The sequence below is a fragment of the Natrix helvetica genome, assembly GCF_964273705.1.
Source record: "Natrix helvetica genome assembly, chromosome: 4".
Taxonomy (NCBI): domain Eukaryota; kingdom Metazoa; phylum Chordata; class Lepidosauria; order Squamata; family Natricidae; genus Natrix; species Natrix helvetica.
The window spans coordinates 11,647,934-11,674,827 of NC_138550.1; the positions used below are offsets into that span (position 1 = coordinate 11,647,934).

A 26,894-nucleotide genomic window follows, 5' to 3' on the forward strand; every position below is an offset into this window, starting at 1 on the left:
CAGGGTTGTGTTTGACCTTCAGGGGACCAGGGTGGGCGGGGCCAGGGTGGGTGTGGCCATCTTGGCATCACTCATGTTGGGGAGGGGCACTTGTGTTGGCCTGAGTGTTCGGCCAGTGAAAATGGGCTCCCAAGCTCCATTTTAGGCTGGGACGGCCTCCTGCAGCCCTCTGCCAGCAAAAATGGAGGTTGGGTGTGTGTGCATGGCCCTCCCGAACTCTTTTTTCGCTGGCAGAAGTACCACAGGCCGGTCTATCGCTGTTTCCAGGGTGGCCCCAAAGGGCCAGATCTAAGCACCCCGCAGGCCTTCAGATTGACACCCTGGGATAGATCTTTTCATGTTGTTGAGTCCAATTCCTCCCTTCTTCCCTTTCCATCTTTTTTTTTCTTTTGGTGCCTTCAAGTCAGTGTTGACGCCTGTTGCTTGCCTAGACAAATCCCTGCAGCTTTCTTGGCAAGATTTTCAGAAGCGGTTTGTCCTTCCTTTCTTCTCCCTAGGACTGAGGGAGAGTGACTGGCCCAAAGTCATTCAGCTGGCATGCGTGCTCAAGGCAAACCAAGAACGAGATCTCCTCATCTATATTTGCAGCCTCTTTAATGCCACTAAATTAACTCTCAATTTCATTATATTTTAAACCACAACTTCATCCCCATGTAAGCAATCTAGAGCTTGCACTATTTTTTTTTTTGAATGATGGGAGGATGAATGAGCTTTCTTCTTTGAAGTGCTTGCATATGCTGCTACTTAAGGCAATCAAAGGCAAAGCACAGCCCATTCATCAAATGACTTCCTCATTTTCCATAGAAGAGCCATCTCCATAAGACCAGTGGGAAAATTCATTCCTCTAAGAGATCCATTATCCAGGATCTGGCTTTAGGTAATATATTCTCTTGATGAAAACAGCTGTCTGAGTGCAACTCTCAGGAATGAAACTTCTTTGTACCATTTAATTTGAATATTCTTGCAACACACCTAGCCTAGCTCTACTCAAAAAGATCCGGAATTTTCCCCCTCCTCCAACATAAGAAGTAATTCAATTCTCTATGCTTCCACAATCACCAAATCTATGGCAGGAGTGGCTCTCTTATTTTGGCCTGGGTCACAGAACCGGTAGCAACCCAGGCTGGCCACGCCCCTGAACCAGTTCACTGGTTTCTGCTGCCATTGCGGTTTTTATTCGTTTTCAATGGTCTTTGCGCATGCGCAGAACAATTTACCTTGAACTGTGCATGCATGAGCAATGTGCGGTCGGTGCGCTTGCGAGCAAGCAGCAAACCAGCAGCAACGCCGGAAGAAACCCACCCGTGTTGCTGCCAGTTCAGGCGAACCGGTAGCTCCTATCACCGGCTGGGCCCGCCCCCACCCCCACCCCAGCACTATCCCATCCTAAATATCTCACTCTCTGGCTCACCCATGCAGCCCAGCTGATTTCTGCACCTTGCCCGTTCTACTCATCACGGCAGCCCGAGAAGGTGTGCTGGGAGCCGTGTGCATGAAATCGCCGTATGTTGGAAGCCGTGCGGAAAGCACACCCACGAGCAAAGCAAGCGTGCTCACATTTTCAGTTCTGCACTAGGTGAACTGGTTGTTCAATTATGTGGAGCCCACCTCTGGTCTACCAGTGCTTGGAAGCACCATTAGCATTCTAGAAACAGATTTAAATCATCTAAGTCAAGGGTGTCCAAACTTGGGAACTTTAAGACTTGTGGACTTCAACTCCCAGAATTCCCCAGCCAGCATAGTCTACAGGTCTTAAAGTTCCCAAGTTTGGACACCCCTGATCTAAGTGGTTGCCGGATATATTGGGGCATATTGCCATGAAAATAGGAACGTGACATCCCAAAATAGCTCCCATCGTTTTGCATCCTCCCTCCACCGAGCTGTTATGGATGAGAAACAAGCGATGATGGGAAAGGCTCGATTTGGCCTTGGGAAAGCCAATACATCAAAAGAAGAATTGCTTCAGTAGTACCTTCTTGGCTCCTTTTTTCGTTGTTGCAAACTGTGCCTTGTGCGAAATTACATCTAACCAAGTGATCTGAAGATGCTGTATGCGTAATGGGTTTCTTGCAAGCGGGATAGATGGCCAGGTCTCCAGCAGCAGCATCACTTCTAATGCCCGGATGGGAGATTAGTTAAAGGAGTTCGTGTATATCATTTTGGATTGTCCTGAAAAAAAATGTGGGAAGTGAATAAGTATGAAGAATCTTTATAGAGCTTTTTCAAACTGTGCTCCACAGATGGTGTGCAAGAACTTGATGAGGTTCAAAGGGGAGACGAGGGAAAAACAAAAATTCACTTGAAAACAGACAATTTTCTACCATTAGAGCCATTCGTGGATTTTAGGATTCTGTGTGGTTCTTTTTTTTTTTTAAGAGGTTTCACAGCCAGAAATGGCTGGAAAATTCCTGTCTTTTGACTCAGACATAAAATGATGTTTTAACTTCCTGCCATAAGGGAGAAGAGTGGTTACTTTTCCCCACCTGCTGTGAATGCTGCTGGAGCAGATAACCAAGGGCTTTGACCCCAGCAGTGGTGGGTTTCAACCGGTAAGCCCCATTACGGGCATACCGGTGCCTGCCGGGAGCACCAGGTACCATTCCATTCCAGTGCTCCAGAGGGCCCCCCCCACCTCCCCGCGTTCCTTACCTGTATTTGAGCTGTTCGGTGCTCCCGCGCACGGAGCATACGACACCTATGTGACACTCCACCGAGCAGCTGGAGCATCGCGGGCAGTAAGTATGCATGTGTGCACTGTGCGCCTATACGCCCATGCTGCACGCATTCATGTGGTGGATGCCCAGCCTCGTTGCACGGTACCGGTTGTAATGGGATCTGGAAACCACCACTGGACCACAGCCATATCAGAGGATGCCTATGGAGATTCTCAGTTACCCAGGTCTTTAGGGGAAACAAAGCAACCACTTCATAAGCGCATGGCACAACATAGGAGAACAAAACCATCAGAACAAGACCCAGCAGTCCACCTGCATTTAAAAGACAAAGGCCACTCTTTGGAAGATAGCTATGTCCACATATTGGACAGAGCGGACCACTGGTTTGAAAGTGGAATCAAAGAGGCTATTTATGTCAACAATGGACACCGTATTCTCATCAGAGGGGGGGGGATACGACATCATCTATTCTATCTCCAGCTTACAACATAGTCCTTTCAACAGTTCCAAGAACGCACCCATTTGCACTACTTAGCTGATCTCAAGGACACAGATAAACCTCCAGGTGGCCTCGACAACTCTCTAAAAGAATGCAAATGACCAGCTGTCTGCAAGGAGTATAAATCCTTCCATCCTTCACTATCCATCCAGAGCTTAAGATGAATCTAAGCTGATGGCGCAGCTGACGACGTGACGACACAACATGCAATCTTGGAGCTCCAAGATTGCTGTTGATATCCCTTTTGGACCTAAATCATCCCATAGAGATGGTGATAAAAAAGGGCACATCCTGCTGATCTCAGGGACATCACAAAGTCCCTGATTGATCCAGGAGAAGCTCTTTTTTCCGGCAACAAGAGAAGCAGCCATTAAGCTGCAGAAGGTTAGGACTGTCCCTGAACGGAAGAAAAGCAGAAGAGAGAGTGTGTCGAAATGGTGAGATAAATTTTTACTATTGGAGAAGAGAACACCCAAAAAGACTTAGAGCAAAATTAAAATCGAAGACAGAAGAGAGCAAGCGGTGAATTAAGCCTGCATTAAACTTAGGGTGTTATCCTTTTTTAACTTTTTTTTAATGGATGGAAATTTTACAAATGCCTCTTACTTTTTAAATTGGACTACTTTTCTTTTTTCCTTCTTCTATTTTTCCTCTTTTTTCATATTGATGGATTATGAATTTTTTTCCTTTCTTTTTTTCAACACTCGACTGGATTGTCTTTTTTTTTAAGAATTTCTTTTTTTTTCTTTAAGTTTGGAGTCTAAAGAGAGGGGTAAAAGCAGAGGAAAAAGAAGTAATACTGCCACCTAGAGGCTGGAGGCTTGGAAACATTGTTTTTTTTTTCTTATTCCCTTTGAACATCCAACTTATATATTATACTTAAAGGCTCCTGATTTTGTATATTGAAAGGGATAGTGGGAAGAGTACAGATTGTTTATGCAGGTGCTCCTCTGGAGTACTATCAGTAGCTGGACAGGATTGAAGAGAAAGCTTTGACTTGACAGATTTTTGTGAACTTGTTTGAAACTTAACAAAAAAGCCTTGGATGTTTTAGTGGCAGTATTTATAACCTGGAAAATGGTGCAACATGAAGAAGAAAAAGAACTTACATTACAAATGATTATACTAGAAATTCAAAAAGTACAAATAAGTACAGAACATATTCAAAAGAGAATGGAGAATATAGAACAAAAAACAGAAGAAACAGAGGGAAGATTTGAGAATATTCACAAAATGGTGATGAAATTTGAGGATAGAGTTCAAAAAATTGTAGGAAAATATGAACAAAGTGATAAGAAAATTGTTGATATAGACAGCAAATCGAGCATGGTTGGAAATGACAGGAGTTGAGTGTTGAAAGGAGAGATTAATGAACTGGAACTCTATCTCAAACTTCAAAACATGGAAGAAGAAAAGGGAGAAAATCTGGCAGAAACAATGAGAGAAATTCTGGTAGAAGCATTAGTGATAACTAAAGGCAAGTGGATGGAAGGAACAGTTGGAGGGTTTTGAGTCTTTACAAGATATGCAATGAACAACAAGGTGCCAACAAGGTTGTCTTTTCAAAAAGCACCTTTGGGACATATCAGAGGTTAGAAGAATCATTCCATAGATCCACACAAGCTCACAAAACACAATATCATCATTAATGAATCAATGATATATTAATATCATTAAATAATATGGGCCTGGATTTACAACAGTTTATTGAGTGACCGTTTGAAGTGACAACAGCACTGGAAAAAAGTGACTTACGAACATTTTTCATACTTATGACCATTGCAGCATCCCCAATAGTCTTGTGATCAAAATTCAAACTCTTGGCAATTGGCTTATATATATGACAGTTGTGTGTCCCAGGGTCATGTTGTTGTTAGTTGCGAAGACGTGTCCCATCCATCACAAACCCATGGACAACGTTCCTCCAAGCCTTCCTGTCCTCTACCATTCTCCAGAGGTCATGCAGATTGCTTCAGGGGCTCCATCCAGCTACCTCATTCTCTGCCGTCCCCTTCTTCTTTTGCCCTCAATCCTCCCCAGCATTAGGCTTTTAATACAATAGTAGAGTTGAAAGGGACCTTGGAGGTCTTCTAGTCTAACCCCCTGCCTAGGCAGGAAACCCTATACGGTTTCAGACAGATGGCTATCCAACATTTTCTTAAAGACTTCCAGTGTTGGGGCATTCACAACTTCTGGAGACAAGTTATTCCACCAATTAATTGCCCTAACTGTAAGGAAATTTCTCCTTAGTTCTAAGTTGATTCTCTCCTTGATTAGTTTCCACCCATTGCTTCTTGTCCTGCCCTCAGGTGCTTTGGAGAGTAGCTTGACTCCCTCTTCTTTGTGGCAACCCCTGAGATATTGGAACACTGCTATCATGTCTCCCCTAGTCCTTCTTTCTCTTAAACTAAACATACCCAGTTCCTGCGACCGTTCTTCATATGTTTTAGTCTCCAGTCCCCTAATCATCTTTGTTGCTCTTCTCTGCACTCTTTCTAGAGTCTCCACATCTTTTCTACATCGTGGCGACCAGAACTGAATGCAGTATTCCAAGTGTGGCCTTACCAAGGCACATTTTCTCCAATGAGTCCTTCCTTCTCATTAGGTGGCCAAAGTATTTGAGTTTCCTCTTCAGGATCAGGCCTTCTAAAGAGCAGTCAGGGTTGATCTCATCTAGGACTGACTGGTTGGATTGCCTTGCAGTCCAAGGGACTCGTAGGAGTCTTCTCCAGCACCAGAGTTCAAAGGCCTCCATTCTTTGGCACTCAGCCTTTCTTCCTACACTCTCTATATTGAATCCCAACCAAAACAGGTTTAGGTAGGTGTCATGCCACACCATCTAACTTTATATACTCTTGTTGCTCTGTAGCCCCATCTGCCTCTACCATCCTCTGGAGTCCATTTAAGCTCATGCCTATTGCTTCGGTGACTCCATCCAGCCACCTCATTCTCTGTCGTCCCCTTCTTCTTTTGCCCTCCGTCTTTCCCAGTGTCCCAGGGTCATATGACCACCACCACCCCTTTGTAACTTCTGACAAGCAAAGTCAATGGGGAAGCCAAATTCACTTTACAATCATGTTACTAACTTAACAGCTACAGGGATTCACTTAACCACTGTGGCAAGAAAGGTCATAAAATGGGGCAAAGATCACTTTAACAACTGTCTCACTTAGCGACATAAATTTGGAGCTCAGTTGTGGTCATAAGTCAAGGACTACTTTGTGTTACTAAGCCGTTAACCAGCTGCAAGTTTTTAATGGCCCTATTTTTGAAAAGCACAATTCCCCTCTTTGGGAGCCGGGCTCCTTCCGGAGAAAATCTATTTCAGGATTTATAATTTGTAATTTTGCAAGAGGCAATTTCAGATGCATGGAGAATGGAGGGGAGATTTGGCTTCTCCCTTAGTCAAATAAAACAGCAGAGGTGGCTTCACTCAGCCATCTGCAGTTATGATCCCTTCTCACTATTTCAACTTCAACCTCCATTAACTTTAGCTCGCCTGTTTACTGGCACAGCTGGTTAGGGACTGCGGATGCCAATATAAATGTAGCCAAAATAAGTAAATATTAGCATTCACTCCTTTGTCATATTTCTTTATTAAAGGCAAAAGGCTTTTGTTAAGCTCTAAACCCAAATCACCTAGCAGGTGGTTTGCAAATCTAGCCAACAAACTGAGGATGGTTTTATTATTTTGAGCACTGCCTTAAGACCTTTGCGCATTGATGTGAAACTTTACACGTGAGTCACAGGCAGGAGGAGGGTCTACTTCAAATCTCATAGAATTTAATGGGACTCTCCCCCTCCCCCAGATAAGTGGATATAAAAGGAGGAGACATACAATTACTAATATCATGGAAGTATGTGATCCGGTTTTAACTTAAGAGGGAGAACAGCTTAAAAGCACATGAAATAAGTGGTAGATAAATGCGTCCCATTTTAATTTCTCCAGAGGGAGGGTGAGATTTAAGATCTGGAAACAGCTCCTTGCTAGCCTGGATTTTGAGAAAATAACAGATTAACAGAGTTGGAAGGGACCTTATAGGTCATTTAGTCCAACCCTCTGCCCAAGCTGGAGACCATTCACCATTTCTGACAGAGGGCCAATCTCTTCTTGAAAGTCTCAAGTGATGAAGCTCCCACAACTTCCGAAGGCAACTTCTGTCCCGTTGGTTGATTGTTCTCACTGTCAGAAAATGTCTCCTTATTTCTAGGTTGAATCTCTCCTTGATCAGTTTCCATCCCTTATTCCTTCTGGCCTTCAGGTGCTTTGGAAAATAGCTTGATCCCCCTCTTCTCTGTGGCAGCCCCTCAAATATTGGAGTACTGCTATCATGTCTCCCCTGATCCTTCTCTTCACTAGACTAGCCATGCCCAGTTCCTGTAACCGTTCTTCATATGTTTTAGTCTCCAGTCTCCTAATCATCTTGGTTGCTCTTCTCTGCAATTTTTCTAGAGTCTCAACATCTTTTTTATAGTGTGATGACCAAACCTTGATGCAGTACTCTAGCTGTGGCATTACTAGGGCTTTATAGAGTGGTATTAGTACCTCACTTGATCTTGATTGTATCCCTCTGTTAATGCAATTTAGGATTGCATTGGGTTTTTTGGCTGCTCCCACACACTGCTGGCTCATATTTAGCTGTCTGTCCACTAAGACTCCAAGATCCCTCTCACAGTCACAGCTATTAAGCCTGGTCTCACCCAGTTTGTATGTGTACTTTTGGTTTTTCTTGCCTAAGTGTAGGACTTTACTTTTCTCTACACTGAATTTCATTTTATTCGATAGGGCCCAGTATTCAAGTCTGTCAAAAATGTTGCCTTTCTGCCAGCTGGCAAATGGGAATCTTCAAAACCTTCAGAGAGAAGTTAAGGTAAGGGAACTAGATGGATTCCAGGTGCAGAGCAGTCCCATGTCTTGATCTCTTGTCCTGCCTAGGAGTTACTCAAATATACTTTTTTTTTAATTGTTTGTTTGTTTGTTTTGTTTGTTTGTTTTTTATTGGTTTTATATGCCGCCCTTCTCCCAAAGGACTCAGGGCGGCGTACAACATTAAAAAACACACATCCCGAAAGTTAAAAAGAAATTAAATATATAATTTTCATTGAATGTTTTAATCTTTAAAAACAGTAAAGAAGACACAACAAGAAAACAAAACAAAACACAGAACATACATAACAATATACAGTAATTTTACAGCGTTCTATATCGGCTTTCCTGCTTAGCTTTTACAGTTCTCCCTTCTACGTTGCTTTCTATTGCTTTAACCTTGTCCTATAATGTAGCAAACATAATATTAACACTTATAATAATATTCATTATTTGTATCACCATATATTTATATTCCCTATTTTCTGTTTTGGCTTCTGATTTCTAGCCAGTGGTACATTTTATTCCATACTTTATAGAAGTCCGATTCTTCTCCTTCTTTTAGTTCTATTGTCATTTTATCCATTTCTGCGCATTGGAGTATATTCCTGATTATAGTTTCAATTGAGGGTGTATTGATTTTTTTCCAGTTTTGTGCAGGGGCAATCCTGGCTGCAGTGAGTGTGTGGATGATTATGTATTGAGATTGTTTATCCATTTTTTGGTCTAGTAGTCCTGATAGGAATGCTTATGGTTTGAGTTCTATTTTTCTCTCAGTAATTTCTTCCAACCATTTCCGAATTTTGCACCAGACCTTCCTTGTCTTGGGGCACGTCCACCACATATGATAGAATATTCCAGGCTTGTGGCTGCGTCTCCAACATTTGGGAGATAGATTTGAGTACATTTTGGGCAATCTTGCTGGAGGCAAATGCCATCTAGAGATTTTCTTTATAAGCTACTGCAGTCGTAAATTTATAGTTTCTTTCCCAGGACTCAAATATACTTCTTTCCCCCATCTTTTCTTTGTCTAGGAAGACAGTACAATACAATACAATACAATACAATAGCAGAGTTGGAAGGGACCTTGGAGGTCTTCTAGTCCAACCCCCTGCCTAGGCAGGAAATCCTATACCATTTCAGACAAATGGTTATCCAACATCTTCTTAAAGACTTCCAGTGTTGGGGCATTCACAACTTCTGGAGGCAAGCTGTTCCACTGATTAATTGTTCTAACTGTCAGGAAGTTTCTCCTCAGTTCTAAATTGCTTCTCTCCTTGATTAGTTTCCACCCATTGCTTCTTGTTCTACCCTCAGGTGCCTTGGAGAATAGTTTGACTCCCTCTTCTTTGTGGCAACCCCTGAGATATTGGAACACTGCTATCATGTCTCCCCTAGTCCTTCTTTCTCTTAAGCTAGACATACCCAGTTCCTGCAACCGTTCCTCATACGTTTTAGCCTCCAGTCCCCTAATCCTCTTTGTTGCTCTTCTCTGCACTCTTTCTAGAGTCTCCACATCTTTTCTACATCGTGGTGACCAAAACTGAATGAAGTATTCCAAGTGTGGCCTTACCAAGGCATTATAAAGTGGTATTAACACTTCACATGATCTTGATTCTATCCCTCTGTTGATGCAGCCTAGAACTGTGTTGGCTTTTTTGGCAGCTGCTGCACACTGCTGGCTCATATTTAAATGGTTGTCCACTAGGACTCCAAGATCCCTTTCACAGTTACTACTGTTGAGCAAGGTACCACCTATACTGTACCTGTGCATTTAGTTTTTGTTGCCTAAATGTAGAACCGCACTCTTTTCACCATTGAAAAGTAATATAAGAATGAGTGAAAGAAACATCCAACTGAGCAGTAAGGAGAATAGCTGGCCTCCTGGGAGTTGTGGATGCTTCATTACTGGTGGTTTTCAAAAATAGACTGGACAACGAGTTGACTACGATGGCATAAGGCTCCTGTCTTGAGGAGGGGGTTGGACTAGAAGACCTCTGAGATCCCTTCCAGTCCTGTGGTTCTATCATTCTCTCTTCACTGTATTGTGCATCCTCCACAGTCAGACCTGATCTATCACTTATCTGTTAGATTTAAATTCAGGTTCTCCTCCAGAAGCTCAAGGCAACATACAGGGGAATCTGTTTATCCCTAGAATAATAATAAGCCCGTTTGGTCTAGGGCAGTGATGGCGAACCTTTTCGGCCCCAAGCGCTGAAAAGGGAGCGTGCGCATGCACACACATGAATGCGCTCATCAGGGCCGCAACCTGGAAGAGGAGCTGCCCAGGGAGCATGCACATGCCAGAACATGAACTTCTGATATCCGGCACGCATGCTAGTCCTCCGGTTACTGGCGCACATGTATGTGCGATGATCAGCTGGCCGGTGCGCATTTTCACACGGGAAAACAGAAGACCAGCTCTTCCCGTTTCTGGCACTGGCGCATGCATGAATGCCAGCTGATCATTGCATACACATGCATGCCAGAAACCCAGAAGAGGAATGGGTGACACCAGGCGTGCCAGGCGACGTGGCTCTGAGGGCCACTTCGAGCACACCCGCCATAGATTCGCCATCACTGGTCTAGGGGTTAAGGCATCAGGGTATAAACCAGGAGACGGGGAGTTCTAGTCCTGCCTTAGGCATGAAAATTGACTGGGTGTCTTTGGGTCAATCACTCTTTCAACTCATAAGATCAGGGTTGGAAGACAACCTGATCAGTCAATTCCTGTTGCAACCAACACTTGGTTGATCCAAAAAGTGGACCCTGGACTTGTGGGAAAACCACTAGGAATAATTTTTAAAAAGGGTGCCTTCTTAGTGGACAAGACAAAGGGCGGGGGGGGGGGTGTTGGGGATCTGAAGGCCAACCCCAACACCCTATTAAGCATTTCATCCAAAGGAGAATGTCTTCCCATTGTGTCTTTCATCCAGGCTGATTCAACCCTTTTCAGTCAGGGGTGGCCATGAAAGCTGGTTGGGTGGCTTTGAGCCCAACACACCTCACAGGGTTGTTGTTGTGGGGAAAATAAGAAGAGGAAGGAGCATTAGGTATATTTGCCACCTTGAGATGTTCATCAAGTAATAAAGGCAGGATTTGCTGCAGCTGCCAAAAAGGACAACACGGTTCTAGGCTTCATAAACGGAGGGATAGAATCAAGATCACGTGAAGGGTTAATACCACTTTATAATAACGCCTTGGTAAGGCCACGCTTGGAATTCTGCATTCAGTTTTGGTCACCATAGGTTTAGGTTTTAGGTTTATTAAATTTATAGACCGCCCCCTCTCCCCGTAGGGACTCGGGGCGGTGTACAGACCATTCGTGTATAAAACAACAAAACATAACATAAAACATCAGACAAAACAACGCAAACATACCGTCTGTATATACAACCCAAACTAATTAAATAATTAAAAACAATTCTAAAAACAATTCTAAAACCAATTTAAAACCCCAAAATTTAAAATTTAAAAAGCCATCCAGGAAGGTCAGTAGTGGGTGTTCCCTGTAAGTACAATTACAGTTACAATTAGGCCAGGCCGGCTAGTCGAAACAGGTGGGTCTTGCGGAAGGAGCGGAGGTCCAAGGTGGTTCTAATATCGGGGGGGAGTTCGTTCCAGAGGGTTGGGCCCATCACAGAGAAGGCCCTATTCCTAGGCACCGCCCGCCCGCACTGCTTAGCGGAAGGTACCCGGAGGAGTCCCTCTCTGTGAGAGCGGATTGGTCGCAGGGATGTGTGGGGTAGAATGCGATCCCACAGGTAACTAGGTCCCGAGCCATGATGTAAAAAGAATATGGAGACTCTAGAAAGAATGCAGAGAAGAGCAACAAAGAGGATTAGGGGACTGGAGGCTAGAACAGAATCAAGATCACATGAAATGTTAATACCACTTTATAATGTCTTGGTGAAGCCACTCTTGGAATACGGCATTCAGTTCTGGTCGCCACGATGTAGAAAAGATGTGGAGACTCTGGAGAGAGTGCAGAGAAGAGCAACAAAGATGATTAGGGGACTGGAGACTAAAACATATGAAGAACGGTTGCAGGAACTGGGTATGTCTAGTTTAATAGAAAGAAGGACTAGGGGAGACATGATAGCAGCCTTCCAATATCTCAGGGTTTGCCACAAAGAAGAGGGAGTCAAGCTATTCTCCAAAGCACCTGAGGGTAGAACAAAAAGCAATGGGTGGAAACTAATCAAGGAGAGAAGCAGCCTAGAACTGAGGAGAAATTTCCTAACAGTTAAAACAATTAATCAGTGGAACAACTTGCCTCCAGAAGTTGTAAATGCTTCAACACTGGAAGTTTTTAAAAAGAGATTGGATAACCATTTGTCTGAAGTAGTGTAGGGTATCCTGCCTAAGCAGGGGGTTGGACTAGAAGACCTCCAAGGTCATTTCCAACTCTGTTTATTCTATTCCATCCCATCCCATCCTATTCTATTCTATTTCCTATCCTATCCTATCCTACCCTACCCTACCCTACCCTACCCTACCCTACCCTACCCTACCCTACCCTACACTATACTATACTATACTATACTATACTATCCTTTTCCATTTTTAAATATATTTTAACAAATGTGAGGAGTGAGCAATGGAGCCAAAGTCATCCAGTTGGCTGAGGGTGGACTGGGTCCTAGATCCTCCTCGGACTTAGTCCAACAGTCTAAGGACAACGATACGATTTCAAAAATCCAGAGGTATTTTTGAAAGCAGCTTCCGTTCTACTTGATTATTTTCAGCGATGTCCGGAGAGCCTCGCACGAGTTTCCCAAACCCACGTAGCTTTATTAGCCACGGCAGACCAACTCCTGGTGGCCTGTCGCCCCGCAGCTTTTTGGTAACTTGCCCACCCACCCGGGCCACACATCCCCGCTTCCCTCCGTCTCCTTCTCCCTCCTTCTGCTTTCCACGCCTCGGATCCGGTGAGTCACGCCCGTGTCAATCCTTGTGAGAGAAAAGTAGGGATAGCCTCCCACGTGCTGTCGCTCCTCCGGGGGAGCTCAACAACTCCCGGGTGGTGGAGGGGTATTTAGAATAGAAGAGAATAACAGAGTTGGAAGGGACCTTGGAGGTCTTCTAGTCCAACCCCCTGTTTAGGCAGGAAACTTTACACCATTTCAGACAAATAGCTATCCAACATCTTCTTTAAAACTTCCAGTGTTGGAGCATTCACGACTTCTGGATGAAGTTGTTCCACTGATTAATTGTTCTAATCATCAGGAAATTTCTCCTTAGTTCTTAGTTGCTTCTCTCCTTGATTAGTTTCCACCCATTGCTTCTTGTCCTGCCTTCAAGTGCTTTGGAGAATAGCTTGACTCCTTGTTCTTTGTGGCATCCCCTGAGATATTGGAACACTGTCTCCCCTAGTCCTTTTCATTAAACTAGACTGCAATTTCTTTAAAAAAAAAAAGCCGCGGGAGGGGATGACGAGAAGTACAAGATATATATCTGTTTATGTTAATCAATATATTAACATATACCCATTAAGGTTTCTACTAATTAATGTATCAATACATACTCAAGGTTTATATTAATGCATTCTTAACATTGGATTAATATCCAACTAAGATTGGACTATCATTTGTCAGAAATGATGCAGGGTCTCCTGCTTGGGCAGGACTAGATGACCTACAAGGTCCCTTCCAACTCTTGTTAATCTGCAATATAGATAAGATTTTTACACCGTGCATTTCGGGGTAAATGATGGACGGGAGTCCCTTTGAGACCCTTTACAGTCACACACGCACCGTCCCGCCCCTGCTTCCTTCCCCAAAGCCTCCCGAGCGATGAACGAATGAAAGAACCCGCGCGCAAAAATTGTACTTCGGCATCCCAGAAACCCCGCCCACCGGGAAGGAGGAGGCGGGGCTGGAAAGTCCTTTCCTTTTTTCCCCTTCAAGGAGTAGAAAGAAGAGGGTGAAGAAGGGGGCGTGGCGTAGCCCCAGGGGGCGTTGGTGAAGACCCCTTTCCCTCTTTTTTCCCCTTCTAAAGGAGCAATAAGAAGAGGGAGATGGTGGTGGTGGTGGTGGAGGAGGAGGAGGCGTGGCGTGGCCTCCAAGGGCCGGGGCTGGAGACCCCTTTCCCTCTTCTTTCCCTTTCTAAAGGAGCAATAAGAAGAGGGGGAAGGCGTGGCGTAGCCCCCAAGGGGCGGGGCTGGAGACCCCTTTCCCTCTTCTTTCCCTTTCTAAAGGAGCAATAAGAAGAGGGAGGGGGAGGAGGCGGGGCTGGAGAGTTCTTTCCTTCTTTTTTCCCCTTCAAGGAGTAGAAAAAAGAGGGTGAAGAAGGGGGCGTGGCGTAGCCCCAGGAGGCGTTGGTGAAGACCCCTTTCCCTCTTTTTTCCCCTTCTAAAGGAGCAATAAGAAGAGGGAGATGGTGGTGGTGGTGGTAGTGGAGGAGGAGGAGGAGGCGTGGCTGGAGACCCCTTTCCCTCTTCTTTCCCCTTCTAAAGAAGCAATAAGAAGCGGGGTGGAGTTTGGGGGGGGAGCCTTCCACCTCTTCCCAGGGACCGAAGCTCCGCCTCCTTCCCCCCCTCTCTTCCTCCTCCTCCTCCTTTCGTGCCTCTGGTTTGGAGGGAAAAAAGGGAGGCGTGGCTATACACGGCTTGGGTAGGGGGAGAGAAGCAACCGCCTCTTAAAACCCCCTTCCCTGAGAGGAGAGCGGTGGAGTAGCGCTTTCCGAGGGGGGAGAGAGCGGGGAGAGCCGGCCGCTCCTTCCTTCCAATGCGAAGAGGGGAAGGCGGCGGGCGGCAGTGCGGCTCGGGAAGCGCCGAGGGGCTGCTCCGAAATGCTGGAGAATGGCTCTCTGAGGAACTGCAGCGGGCTGGCGGGGCGAGGACCCTTCGCCTTCCCTTGGCCCCAGCGCGGGGAGGAAGACGCTTCGGCCGCGGCGGACCCGAGACCGCGCTGGGTGGTGACGGTGCTGTCCAGCGTGCTGATCTTTACCACCGCCGTCGACGTGGTGGGCAGCCTGCTGGTCGTCATCTCGGTTTTCAAGAACCGCAAGCTCAGGAACGCAGGTAAAGGGAGAGGCGGCCCGGCAGGCTTTCGCATCCCCCCTCCCCCCCCGAAGACGAATCATGTGTCAGGGAGTTCCACCGGGACAAGAACTGTGGGGAGGAGGGAGTGAAGTGCAGGGCCGCCCGAGAAGATTATGGAGTGCCGGAACAAGACTAGTAGCCCCCCCCCCTCACCTACACATGGACACATAGTCTAGCCTTTATTGTCATTGTACGAAATAAATACAACGAAATTTGTTTTAGCCTCGCTGGTGCAAAATTATAGCGGAAACGAAAAACAGAAAGAAAAGTGTGTGCATGGAGTGATTGTGGTTGTATTTAAAAGTCTGACAGCCCAAGGATAGAAACTATTTTTAAAGCTATTTGTTTGGCTGGCTATACTTTGATGTCTTCTGCCCGATGGTAGAAGTGCGAAGAGACACTGACCAGGGTGTGAATCGTCCCTGAGTATCTTCCTTACTCTGCTAAAGCAGCGAGGTCTGGCGATGTCATCCAGTGGTGTCAGAGGGCAACCAATGGATTCTTGTGCCAAATTGATCCCTCTCTGTCGTGCCTTTCTGTCCGCAGCTGTTAAACCAGCTTACCATCCTATAAGGCAAATGCATACGTCAATAATTGTACATTTACAACGCACGGCGGTTTTTGAGTTCCAGATTTTGGAGAGGGCATTTCATCGCCGTTCTCATAAACTGAAATGAAATAGAAAATATATTCGTCAACGAAATGAAAGTAAACTTGCAAACTTAAATAAAGGAGTAATGAAATTAAAATGCAATAAGTGTCATAAGTAACTGTTCACCAAGTGTTATGTCAAACAAAGCTGCAAGGCGGTTTTGCTATACACACAAAGTATAGAGTGTGAAGTGTTTAGCCAATATTGTTTTTCTTCTTAAAAATTAGGTTTTGTAAAAAAAAATGTTAAAAAAATTCATGGCCCCCCTTTAGGCTCCATGGGCCCCGGAATAATGTACTGGCTGCACCCCCCTCTCCTCGGGCCTGGTGGAGTGGGAGAAGAAGATGTCAGGCACCATCTCTTCCTTGGCTTGGTTGGTTCGCCTATTCGTTGCCAGAGGTTGGTCCCTTACCCAAGGGGAAACTGAGGGAGGGTTTAAGGTTGGGCACTGAAACTTGGGCAACTTTCCTGCAAGGAGAAAGAAAGCAAATATTGCATTTTTGTTGGCAGGGTTATTCTTTAAACTTCTTTAATTTCTTTCTTTAAACTTTCAACTTCTTTAACTTCTTTCCCTGTGAGACTCTCCTCAGTGCTATCTAACATGGGGCACAGGTGGTCCTTGATTAACAATTGCACTGTTCAGCAACCATTTTAACTTAGCATAGTGCTGACAAAGTACTTTAATTGCCATTTCTGAGCTTCACTGCCAACTTCTGACAAGCAAGGTGGATGGAGAAATTGGTAAGAAGTGACAAGTCATGGTGACACGATGTCAGTCATTGGTGATTATCTTAGTGTCCTTAGAGGAACTGATGTTGTAAGTCCAGCAAGATCACATGATGTTTCACTTTATGAGTGCATTTCTTAGCGATAGCGTTGTCGCTGCTCCAGTTGTTGAGTGAGGTCTACCTGTATGGGAAGGGAATGACCTTAGGAAACAGGTGGAAGAGTGTCAGACTAAACAACAGTCAGATAAGCAGCATATTTAGCTCACAGAAAGAATGTGTTTGTGGCAATCATCTTAGAAGGGAAGCTTGCTAGTTAATTGGACTATAAAGGAGGGAGCACTATACATTTAGACTTCCAGTGTTTGATTAAAGTTACCTTACAATAAAAGGACATGGTGGCTCAGTGGCTAAGACGCTGTGCTTGTCGATCAAAAAGGTCGGCAGTTCGGCGGTTCAAATCCTTAGTGCTGTGTAACAGAGTGAGCTCCCGTTGCTTGTCCCAGCTTCTGCCAACCTAGCAGTTCGAAAGCAAGTAAAAAATGCAAGTAGAAAAATAGGAACCACCTTTGGTGGGAAGGTAACAGTGTTCCATGCGCCTTCGGCATTTTGTCATGCCAGCCACATGATCATGGAGATGTTTTTGGACAGCGCTGGCTCTTAGGCTTTGAAACGGAGATGAACACCGCCCCCTAGAGTCAGGAACAACTAGCACATATATGTGAAGGGAACCTTTTATCTTTACCTTACAATGAAGTTAGAACTAGTTACTTCTGGAGAACTGTCTTGCTTGGATGATCTCGCAAAGCTGACATGTGGCTTTCTTGATTTCTCCCTTCTCTCTCTCATTTGTTGTTCTTCAAATATTTATTTTGCAATTCATTTCTCGTTCTTTCTCTGTACACAGCCAAACCACTTCATTGTGGGTCTTTGTGTCACTCAATTTTTGCACGTGCAAGATTTCGCAGAAAACATTTTCCTGGGGAATCATTCTGATTTGGGCACATAAAACCACGCCTGCTCCTTACCTAGGGCTCGACGTAGTTTCTAAAAGGCAGAGCATTTGAGGTCAGCTCCCCCCCCCCGCAAAAAAGGTTTCCTGCTCACGAATGAGATTGATATTCCATCCTTCACAATCTCTCCTGAAGATTTTCCTTCCTCCCCACCTGCAATTTTAGTGTCCTTAGGAAGCCTAGTACAATTAGTCCTCACTTAAGGATGGTAATTGAGACTGGTAACTCTCTTGCTATGCAACACAATCATACAACGTGAGATCACATGACTGCGCCAACTTACAGTGGCAGTTGTGACCATCCCAGTTGTCAGGGAAATCCTATGCTGTCCCAACATAGCTATTTGTGATTTCTTGCCTGGTTCCCAATTGACTTTGCTTGTTGGAAGCCAACAATGTAGATTACAAATGGCAATCCCATTACTGCAGGACACTGCAATGTCACAGTTGTGAGCTTGTTGGCAAGCACTCCTCGTGATCGCATCATTGTGGGGACACTGAAACGGCCACAAGTACAAGGACCTGTCGTAAGTCCCCTTTGTTCAGCACTTTCGTAAGTTAGAACAGCTGCTAAACATGTGGCCTTTACATCACATCACTCTTCATTCATCTATAATGCATTATTAGACTGATGGATTCTCATCACTGGTTTGAGTTAAAATAACCCAACAACTGGGCATTTTTAGACTTTAAAGTGTGGATATAAATAAACATTTATGAGCCTTTTCAAAATACTCATAAAAGAACAGCTTCTAGTACTTAGTCTTCCCGTGTGCCCTGATTGAATTGGGGTGGAAAAGGACAGAGAAGAAAAGGGAAGGTTGATTGTTATCTCATCCTATGAAGGTTTATTTTAATCTTTTTCTTCCCCCTTTTTTCCTTTGAAATGAATTGTCTTCCCATCATTTCTCAGAACGGCATTTGAAAGTTCTGGCAAAGTTAGAAGAACTAAAATCAGACTAGACTCTTCCCAGTGTGATGGAAGGTGGAACCTGGAATGAAGACGGTATCATTGTTCCAAGTAACATACCCCTAGCAATCAAAACCCCAAGGCTGTTGAATTCCTCAAAGAATAGATTCATTGGATATGTCATATTGGTGCGAACTGGTGAAAACCGACTCTAAATGTTCCCACGGTTTTCACCTAATTAAAAGTAAAAGTTCTTTCATTTTCTCCAAACAATCCGTCACATGGTCCAATCGGGATACAGCCCAGTTGCTAGATGACTCCAGTCCCCTCCTTCTGTTCACCTGGCAGGAATGTTCTTGGTTCTCAAGAGAAAGTATTTTATTTTGGCTACAGCACCCCAGCTACCTCTACTCCCCCCCTCCTTTCCCACGGCTCCAGTTGTGGCAGCACTGAAGCCCCAAAATGGCCACAGCCAGGTCAGTTTCAGGATTGACAGATGGATCTCCAGGAGGGTGGGGCTGCAGGAGTAAGAGGCACATTGACCCAGATATCGTATGTGAGAGAAAGAGGGTGAAGACAGTCCCTCCCTAACAGTTGACGGAGTATATTGTAGATGCAGGTAGTAGAGTGGTTATCCTGACATGATGTTGTCTATAGGTGTGAAACAATTTTTTTAAAAAACTTGGAATAATTACTACATGTGACCTAAAATAGGCATTCTGACCGAGGCTTCCCAAGAGCATGAAACAAGCTCCTTGTCCTGACAAAAATCCCTTTGATTAATTTCCCGTGAATTCTGCTCATTCACAACAAGCAAAGTCTATCAGAGGAGGATTTACAGTCACAGGCATTATCTGGTTTGGAGAGCTGCCAGGCCGATTTCTGCAAAACTTGCCAAGGAGTCACAAACCAATTAAGCGAACTAATTGTCTCCTGCAAACTCCCCTCCCCTTTCGCTCCTCTTTTATTTCCTCTGGGAGGGATCATTCATCGTCTGGCCTTGCCCCCAAGTCGACCCCTTTTCTTTAACTATTCCCTTTGTCTGGCAACTCTGCACATGTGCACACTGGGAACAGGCTCCAGCTGTTCATCTGCCTCACTGATGTCTGACTCCGAAGGCAGCTGATAGTTGGCATACGGCTCTCTGCCGCATACGGTTCTCTGCCCCTTTCTGCCTCTGACACAGAGCCCACATCGGAGCCTTCCCCGGGCCCCAGGACTGGCCCATGTTCCTCTCCAACCTCCTCACTGTCCGAATCTGTTGCCAGCTCTGCTGGCCTCTGGCGGGCCACAACAATAGGGAAGTACATTGTCCCACACAGGAGACAATGCATTGAAATCAGATTTGTGTACCTTGGTCTAAGAATCTTTCCATCTTGGTGCATATAACACTCTTGCTGCAGTTAACCTTGGGAAAAACAAACCATCTGTAAGTCATCCATCTAGTTTGTTTAATGTCTTTGAGTACCACTATACCTGTTCTTTGGCACTGTGCCATTTGCAGCAGGTAATGCCCCACGGTTGCCGCAGAAAAGCAATGCTGCCATTCACATTATCTCTGTTTATATTGTGAGACGTCGAGGCATTCTGCGCAAGGCTGCCCGCTGAGATTCTTACAGTGAGTCAATAGCTAAGTGCAGCACATTACGGCAAGCAGTTGCCTTAAATGCTCCCAAGCCTGGTTTATGAGGAAGGGATTCAGCCCTTCGGGGAGTTTTAGATGGGAAGGCATTTGGTAATTAGGCAGAGCTCTTCCAGATGATGTTCAGGTCGACATTTGATCTTTCCTATTAAATCTCCGCACTCAGACTGGTTCAATTATACCCCTTCTGACCCCGACAGATTCTGAGCTATTAAGAATTTTGGAAGAATCTACAGTATGGTTTGCCTGCTTGGCCAGTCGATCCACTGGTGACAGTGGAAACTACCATTGGCAGAACTTTCTGCCAATTCCTGAACCTACAGCCTTCTCTTTATCTCACAATTTCTGATGCTCAAGAAGCCCCAGGATGTTGTTTATCTTCTCATCTGTGTAATCATTGTCTCTGCAATATTAAAGATGATGTGTGTTCAGGTCCACCATCCACATAGCCATGAAAATGGAGAGGCCGTTACTTTTGACTTCCAGGGTTTCAAAGTCAATGCTGGCTGGACCCGATGTCCCTTTTTTGTGGTGGAGAATTGTGTCATGATGGTTAATTAGCACATTGCTCTTTTTCCTAAGGAAATCTTACAGCTGTCAGCGTTCCAAATAGCATCCGAAATTAAATCAGAGCCCAAGGCAAAGTATTGCTCAAACTTTCAATTTATTAAGAGAGCCAGGTTGGCACATCTGGGAAAACCCGAATCTGAAAGCTTCCCGGTTTTCCCCACCCAGTTGAAAGTTCAAGATCTTGCCCCCACGCCCACCAGTCCATCACGTGGTCCAATCTCCCACTGCCATGTTGGCAGTCCACCCATCCAGTTCCTGTCAGGTGCAGAGGTGCAAAGACAAAGGATAACCTTGGCCTTTTAGAAAGAATTTTGTTATGGCTACATAGCATCTAACTCTGTACAATCCCCCTTCCCATTTTCCCACAATAGAAAATGCATAGTACAATACTAAAAAGTGTGGCAGGCCAAAGATCCAAAAGAAAAGATGGCTGCAGGCCTGACAATGGCTTTGTCATTCAGCCATCTAGCTGAGTGCTCTGAGGAGGCCCCGGGAAACCGAATCAGAGCGGTGGGTGGCCTTTCATCAGACTTTTAAGAAATACGATCAGACAGAGCTGAGCTGAGAAAAAGGATGTCATCTGCTGATTGTCAGTAAATTCAGGGAACTGAAGCAGCGATCGAAAGCAGACTCCCGCCAGATGACTGTCAGTGCACAAAGACAGCTGTGGTTAGTAGCTGAGCTTTGGCCTGTGAACATGGGAAGGTGGCAATTCATTACCTCATCCTCTACAGGCCATATGTTGGCAATCACCATAAGGAGAAGCAAATGTCTTATGATAGAAATTGTTACGGACAACAGCCGAGGGTAATTGCTAAAGTAAGGACATAACTATTCATTCAGCTTGCAAGGCCCATTGGTTTTAATGGGACATAATGTTCAACCTTCAGTCTGTTTGGCTCATCACAGTTTAGTTACCAAGCAGCCAAAGAATAATCACATAACTGTGGTGAACTTGTGATGCTTATATGGATATATATATATATATATATATATATATATATATATATATATATATATATGTATGTATGTATGTATGTATGTATGTATGTATGTATGTATGTATGTATGTATGTATAGATGTAGATGTAGATGTAGATGTAGATGTAGATGTAGATGTAGATGTAGATGTAGATGTAGATGTAGATGTAGATGTAGATGTAGATGTAGATGTAGATGATGTAGATGTAGATGTAGATGTGTAGATGTGTAGGTGTAGGTGTGTGTGTGTGTGTGTGTGTGTATTTGTGTATTTGTGTATTTGTGTATTTGTGTATTTGTGTGTATTTGTGTTACAACCCCTGGTATGCCTAAATATGGGAGGAAGGTCACTGCTCCCTCTTTCTGTCCTTCGGCTCATCACAGAAGACCATGCAGGCAGAAAACCATATTTTTATTTTTAATGTTGCCTTTTAAAAAGGCAACATTAAAAATAAAAATCAAAATATGGTTTTCTGCCTTCCTCCCATATTTAGGCATACCAGGGGTTGTAACACAAATACATACCTATTTCCCTGGCTCAACTGATAAGGAGGCGAGCCTGTGGCTTAGTGGCTAAGACTCCTGCCTAAGATATAATACAGCCCAGGTTCAAATCCCAGTAAGGGTATGGCTAGCTGATGAGAGCTAATTAGCTCGAAATAGATCTATACTAGTCTCCCTTTATTTATTTATCAGTACAAATACAACACAAATATAAAAAGGCAACATTAAAAATAAAAATATGGTTTTCTGCCTGGATGGTCCTCTGTAATGAGCCGAAGGACAGAAAGGGGGAGAAGTGAGCTCCCTCCCATATTTGAGCATACCAGGGGTTGTAACACAAATACATACCTATTTCCCTGGCTCAGCTGATAAGGAGGAGAGCCTGTGGCTTAGTGGCTAACAAATCTGCCTAATATGTAACACAGCCCAGGTTCAAATCCCAGTAAGGGTGATGAGCTGATGAGAGCTGAATAGCTTTATTTCCGGTGCTGTTGTAACTTCAAACAGTCACTGAATGAATGGTCATTAGGCAAGGACAAATCTGTAAAGTAGGCAATTTCCTGCTCAAGATCAAATGAAGCTTTTGGGCAAGATGCAAATTCAGGGATGAGCTGGTGCTAAAAGTTAGAAAACCTCTTCAAATGCTGCACTTTCTTGACAGTGTAGGGACAAGCCAAGAAAGAATAAAGTGCAATTGGTGGAGATCCATCTGGATGTCCTCTGGAATGAAATATAAACTTGAATAATCTAAAACAAGTAGATAAAAATGTATCACATTTACCATGCAATTTTTTGTGGTCAATTGCCAGACAAAATCTTGGTGGAGGATCCCAAGAGATGATTAACCTTCTGCAGGTTTCCTTCCTTCCTTCCTTCCTTCCTTCCTTCCTTCCTTCTTTACTTACTTACTTACTTACTTACTTACTTACTTACTTACTTACTTACTTACTTACTTACTTTTGCATTTCATTTTTCTTTTCTCCTTAGTTTCTTTTTATCTTTCTTCTTCTTGAGCTCCTTCCTTCCTTCCTTCCTTCCTTCCTTCCTTCCTTCCTTCCTTCCTTCCTTCCTTCCATGGCAAGAAATGTCCTTGTGGGCTCAGTTCCAAGTGGGAAAAAAGACACTGGAAACATGGAGGCTGCTTGGAAAGATGGTTTTAATGGTGGAGAAGACCATATGGTTTGAGGTCCTGAACAGAAAAGGTGATCACATGCCTCAAAGATGTTGAGGAAGAAAAAAGGGCTGGCTTGCTGAAAGGGTTTTATGCTCTCTGTTTGGCCCCACTCCGGGGCCTCCCGCTCCTGTGTAAGAAGTGCACTTTGATTGGCTGTCAGACCCTCCCCAGGGGGCAAAGGGTCTTAGCTAAGTATGTAGGCTGTCCTGAGACCCAAGCTTGTTTGCCTTGCTGGCTGATGTAATTTTCCCAGGTGCCTTGTGGTGAGTTTCTGTTTCCTAGATGGGTCTGCCTGAAGGGGGCAGTTCTTTGTTATGTAGAATAGACTGGCTCATGCCTTAATGGCCCATTGACAAAGGTGGGGGCGAGCTGAGTTTCTTTCTTTTTTTGAAAAAAGTTTTTTTTATTTTTAAATAAACAAAGACAAACAAAACATGAAACATAAAACCCTCATCAATTACATACAGCATGTCGTTAGGTTACAAGCATTTGTGCATCACCACTTTCAATTGTATATAAGGTCACAGATTATCCATCAAGCATACATAGATACATTATCATTGTACATCATATTGTTCAGTTATAATTTATATCCCTTTGTTTTAAACAAATATTCTAGAAACCAGATTCACATATATACCAATATTCCATTGCATCCTTATTTGTCTATTTAATAATAATATGTCTTTATAGAATCACCTATCTCATTATATTATTTTTGCAATATGAAAGAATTCTCCAACATTTTATATTTATGCATCACTACTTTCAGTTGTATATAGAATCACAGATTGTCCATCAAGTATACATAGGTACATTGTTATCATTGTACATCATATGTTCAACTATAATTGTTATTCCTTCATTTTAAACAAAATGTTTTAGATATTCGATTCATGTATATACCAATATTCCATTACATCATTGTTAGTCTATTTAATAATAATATGTCTTTATAGTTTCACCTATCTTATTCTATTATTCTTACAATAAGAAAAGCTTCTCCAACATTTTTTATTTCCATGTTTTTTTATCTAGTCATTGATAAAACAAGTCCCATACCTTATAAAATTGTACATCTTCTTGTTCTCTAATTTCAAATGTCAATTTACTCATTTCAGCACATTCCATTATTTTTCGAATAACTTCCTCCTGCGTTGGTATTTTCTCATTTTTCCAATTTTTTGCAAATACAATTCTAGCTGCTGTTAAAACATTTACAATCAAATATTTCAAATCTTTGTTATATGTTTCTGGTATAATTCCCAATTTTAAAAAATCTCTGGTTTAAGGTCTATGTGTTTTTGTATATTTTGCGAGCTGGTGCTAAAAGTTAGAAAATCTCCCCAAATGCTGCACTTTCTTCACAGTGTAGGGACAAGCCAAGAAAGAATAAAGTGCAATTGGTGGAGATCCATCTGGATGTCCTCTGGAATGAAGTATAAACCTGAATAATCTAAAACAAGTAGATAAAAATGTATCACATTTACCATGCAATTTTTTGTGGTCAATTGCCAGACAAAATCTTGGTGGAGGATCCCAAGAGATTATTAACCTTCTGCAGGTTTGTTTCCTTCCTTCTTTCCTTCCTTCCTTCCTTCCTTCCTTCCTTCCTTCCTTCCTTCCTTCCTTCCTTCCTTCCTTTTGCATTTTGTTAGATTCGGGCAACGAGAGAACACACTGCGGACACGTAGTGACTTATCAGCTCTTCATTAGTAGTAGTAGTAGTGATCCAGCTTGCTCTGTGGTCGGAGGGTTCCCCTTTTATAGGGATCGGGTACGCCTCTCGACCAATCAGAGCGATACCTGTTTCCCGCCGTAGCGGAGGACCTGAGAGGAGACTTGCTACGATATATGTTAATATCTAACACCCCTCCCCTCTTAGATGGAGCATTGCGGTTAGTTACATAGTCTTTTAGGTACGTAGGTGTTTGCCTTACGCGGGTGGAATGACGTAGTTCGGGTTGATCGGAAGTGGTTGCAGGATCAGTTGCTTTTTCTGCGTTGCTTTCGGGGGTCTGCAGGCTTTCATTGCTTTGGCGTTGTTCTGTTTCGCATTCGACCTCTTGTTCTATCCTGGGCTCGCAGGTGTCGTGATTCTCTATGTTGGGGCTCTCGGATGGCTGACTTTGTATTGGCAGGTAGTTCTCGTTCTCAGTTCGTAGGTCTGAGTGTGCCAGGCGACCCCGTAGTTGATCGATGTGCCTTTTCCAATTCCGCCCATCTTCCAGTTCTAGCAAATATGATCGTGGACCCGTGATCCCAATGACCCTTGCCGGCATCCACAATGTCCCCCCTGCATAGTTGTGGGCGTATACGGAATCCCCTATGCTAAAGTTCCGAATTTTACTTGTAGAGTCTGGGGGCGACGTGGCAGAGTAATTTGGGTGAAGACGGTCCAGGTGAGACTGTAGACGGCGGCCCATGAGTAGTTCAGCGGGGCTCCTACCCGTCGTTGCGGTGGGGGTAATATGCTGAATTAGGAGGTAATGGTCAATGCGTGTTTGTCAATCACCTGGACCCATCCTAGCGAGGGCCTCTTTTGCGGATCGCACCATTATTTCCGCCTGTCCGTTCGATGCCGGGTGGAATGGCGCGACGAGGGCATGCCGAATTCCCTGACCTGCTAGATACGTTTCGAATTGCATGGCCGTGAACTGGGGCCCGTTATCGGATACCAGGAGGTCGGGCAGGCCATGAGTGGCGAAAAGTCGCCGTAGAACCTTAATGACTGCCTCTGCCGTGGTTGAAGTCATTAGGACTACTTCTAGCTATTTGGAGTATGCATCCACAACTATAAGGAAGGTCTGACCCTGGACTGGCCCTGCGAAATCGATGTGTATTCGCGACCAAAGTGCTTTGGGCTTCTCCCATTCTGTGGCGGGAGCTTCCGGGGGTGCTGGTCTCGATTCTTGGCATGGATCGCAAGTGGCCACCCATTCCTCTATCTCTTTGTCCATGTTTGGCCACCAAACATAACTTCTTGCTAACGCCTTCATCCTAACGATCCCCGGATGCCCAACATGTAATGCATCTAACACATTTCTACGTAATGCATAAGGAATAACAACTCAATCCCCCCACAATAAACAACCTTGCAACACTGAGAGTTCATCCCGTTTTGACCAAAACATTTTGAATTCCGGGCCCACGTTTCCCTTCGGCCACCCCCTCCAAACCCATGTTTGAACTTGCTTTATTATACTTTATTAGTAGTAGTAGTGATCCAGCTTGCTCTGTGGTCGGAGGGTTCCCCTTTTATAGGGATCGGGTACGCCTCTCGACCAATCAGAGCGATACCTGTTTCCCGCCGTAGCGGCGGACCTGAGAGGAGACTTGCTATGATATATGTTAATATCTAACACATTTCATTTCCCTTTTTGCCTTAGTTTCTTTTTATCTTCCTTCTTCTTGAGCTCCTTCCTTCCTTCCCTCCTTCCTTCCTAGATGTATTACTATCATTTTGCTTTATTTATTTGCTTTATCATTGGCTTGATTTTTATTTAATTCCAAGTGAATTGCACCAAAGTTGATCAAGCTCATGTGAATTTAAACTTTGGATCGTAGTTCTTTACTCACAGTATCTCAGAGTAATCCTCATTACTTCTCTATAGTTATGGATAGGATTGCAGTACATA

General features: G+C 44.1%; 1 protein-coding gene across 1 annotated transcript in view; it reads left to right on the forward strand.

Moving 5' to 3' along the window:
* Window positions 1-14,605: 14,605 nt before the first annotated feature.
* MTNR1B (melatonin receptor 1B) overlaps window positions 14,606-26,894 on the forward strand; it is a 47,066-nt gene continuing 34,777 nt past the window's right edge. Inside the window, 1 exon segment of the mRNA XM_081950714.1 lies at window positions 14,606-15,065. Within this exon segment, the coding sequence (XP_081806840.1) occupies window positions 14,834-15,065 (232 nt within the window). The 5' untranslated portion in view covers window positions 14,606-14,833.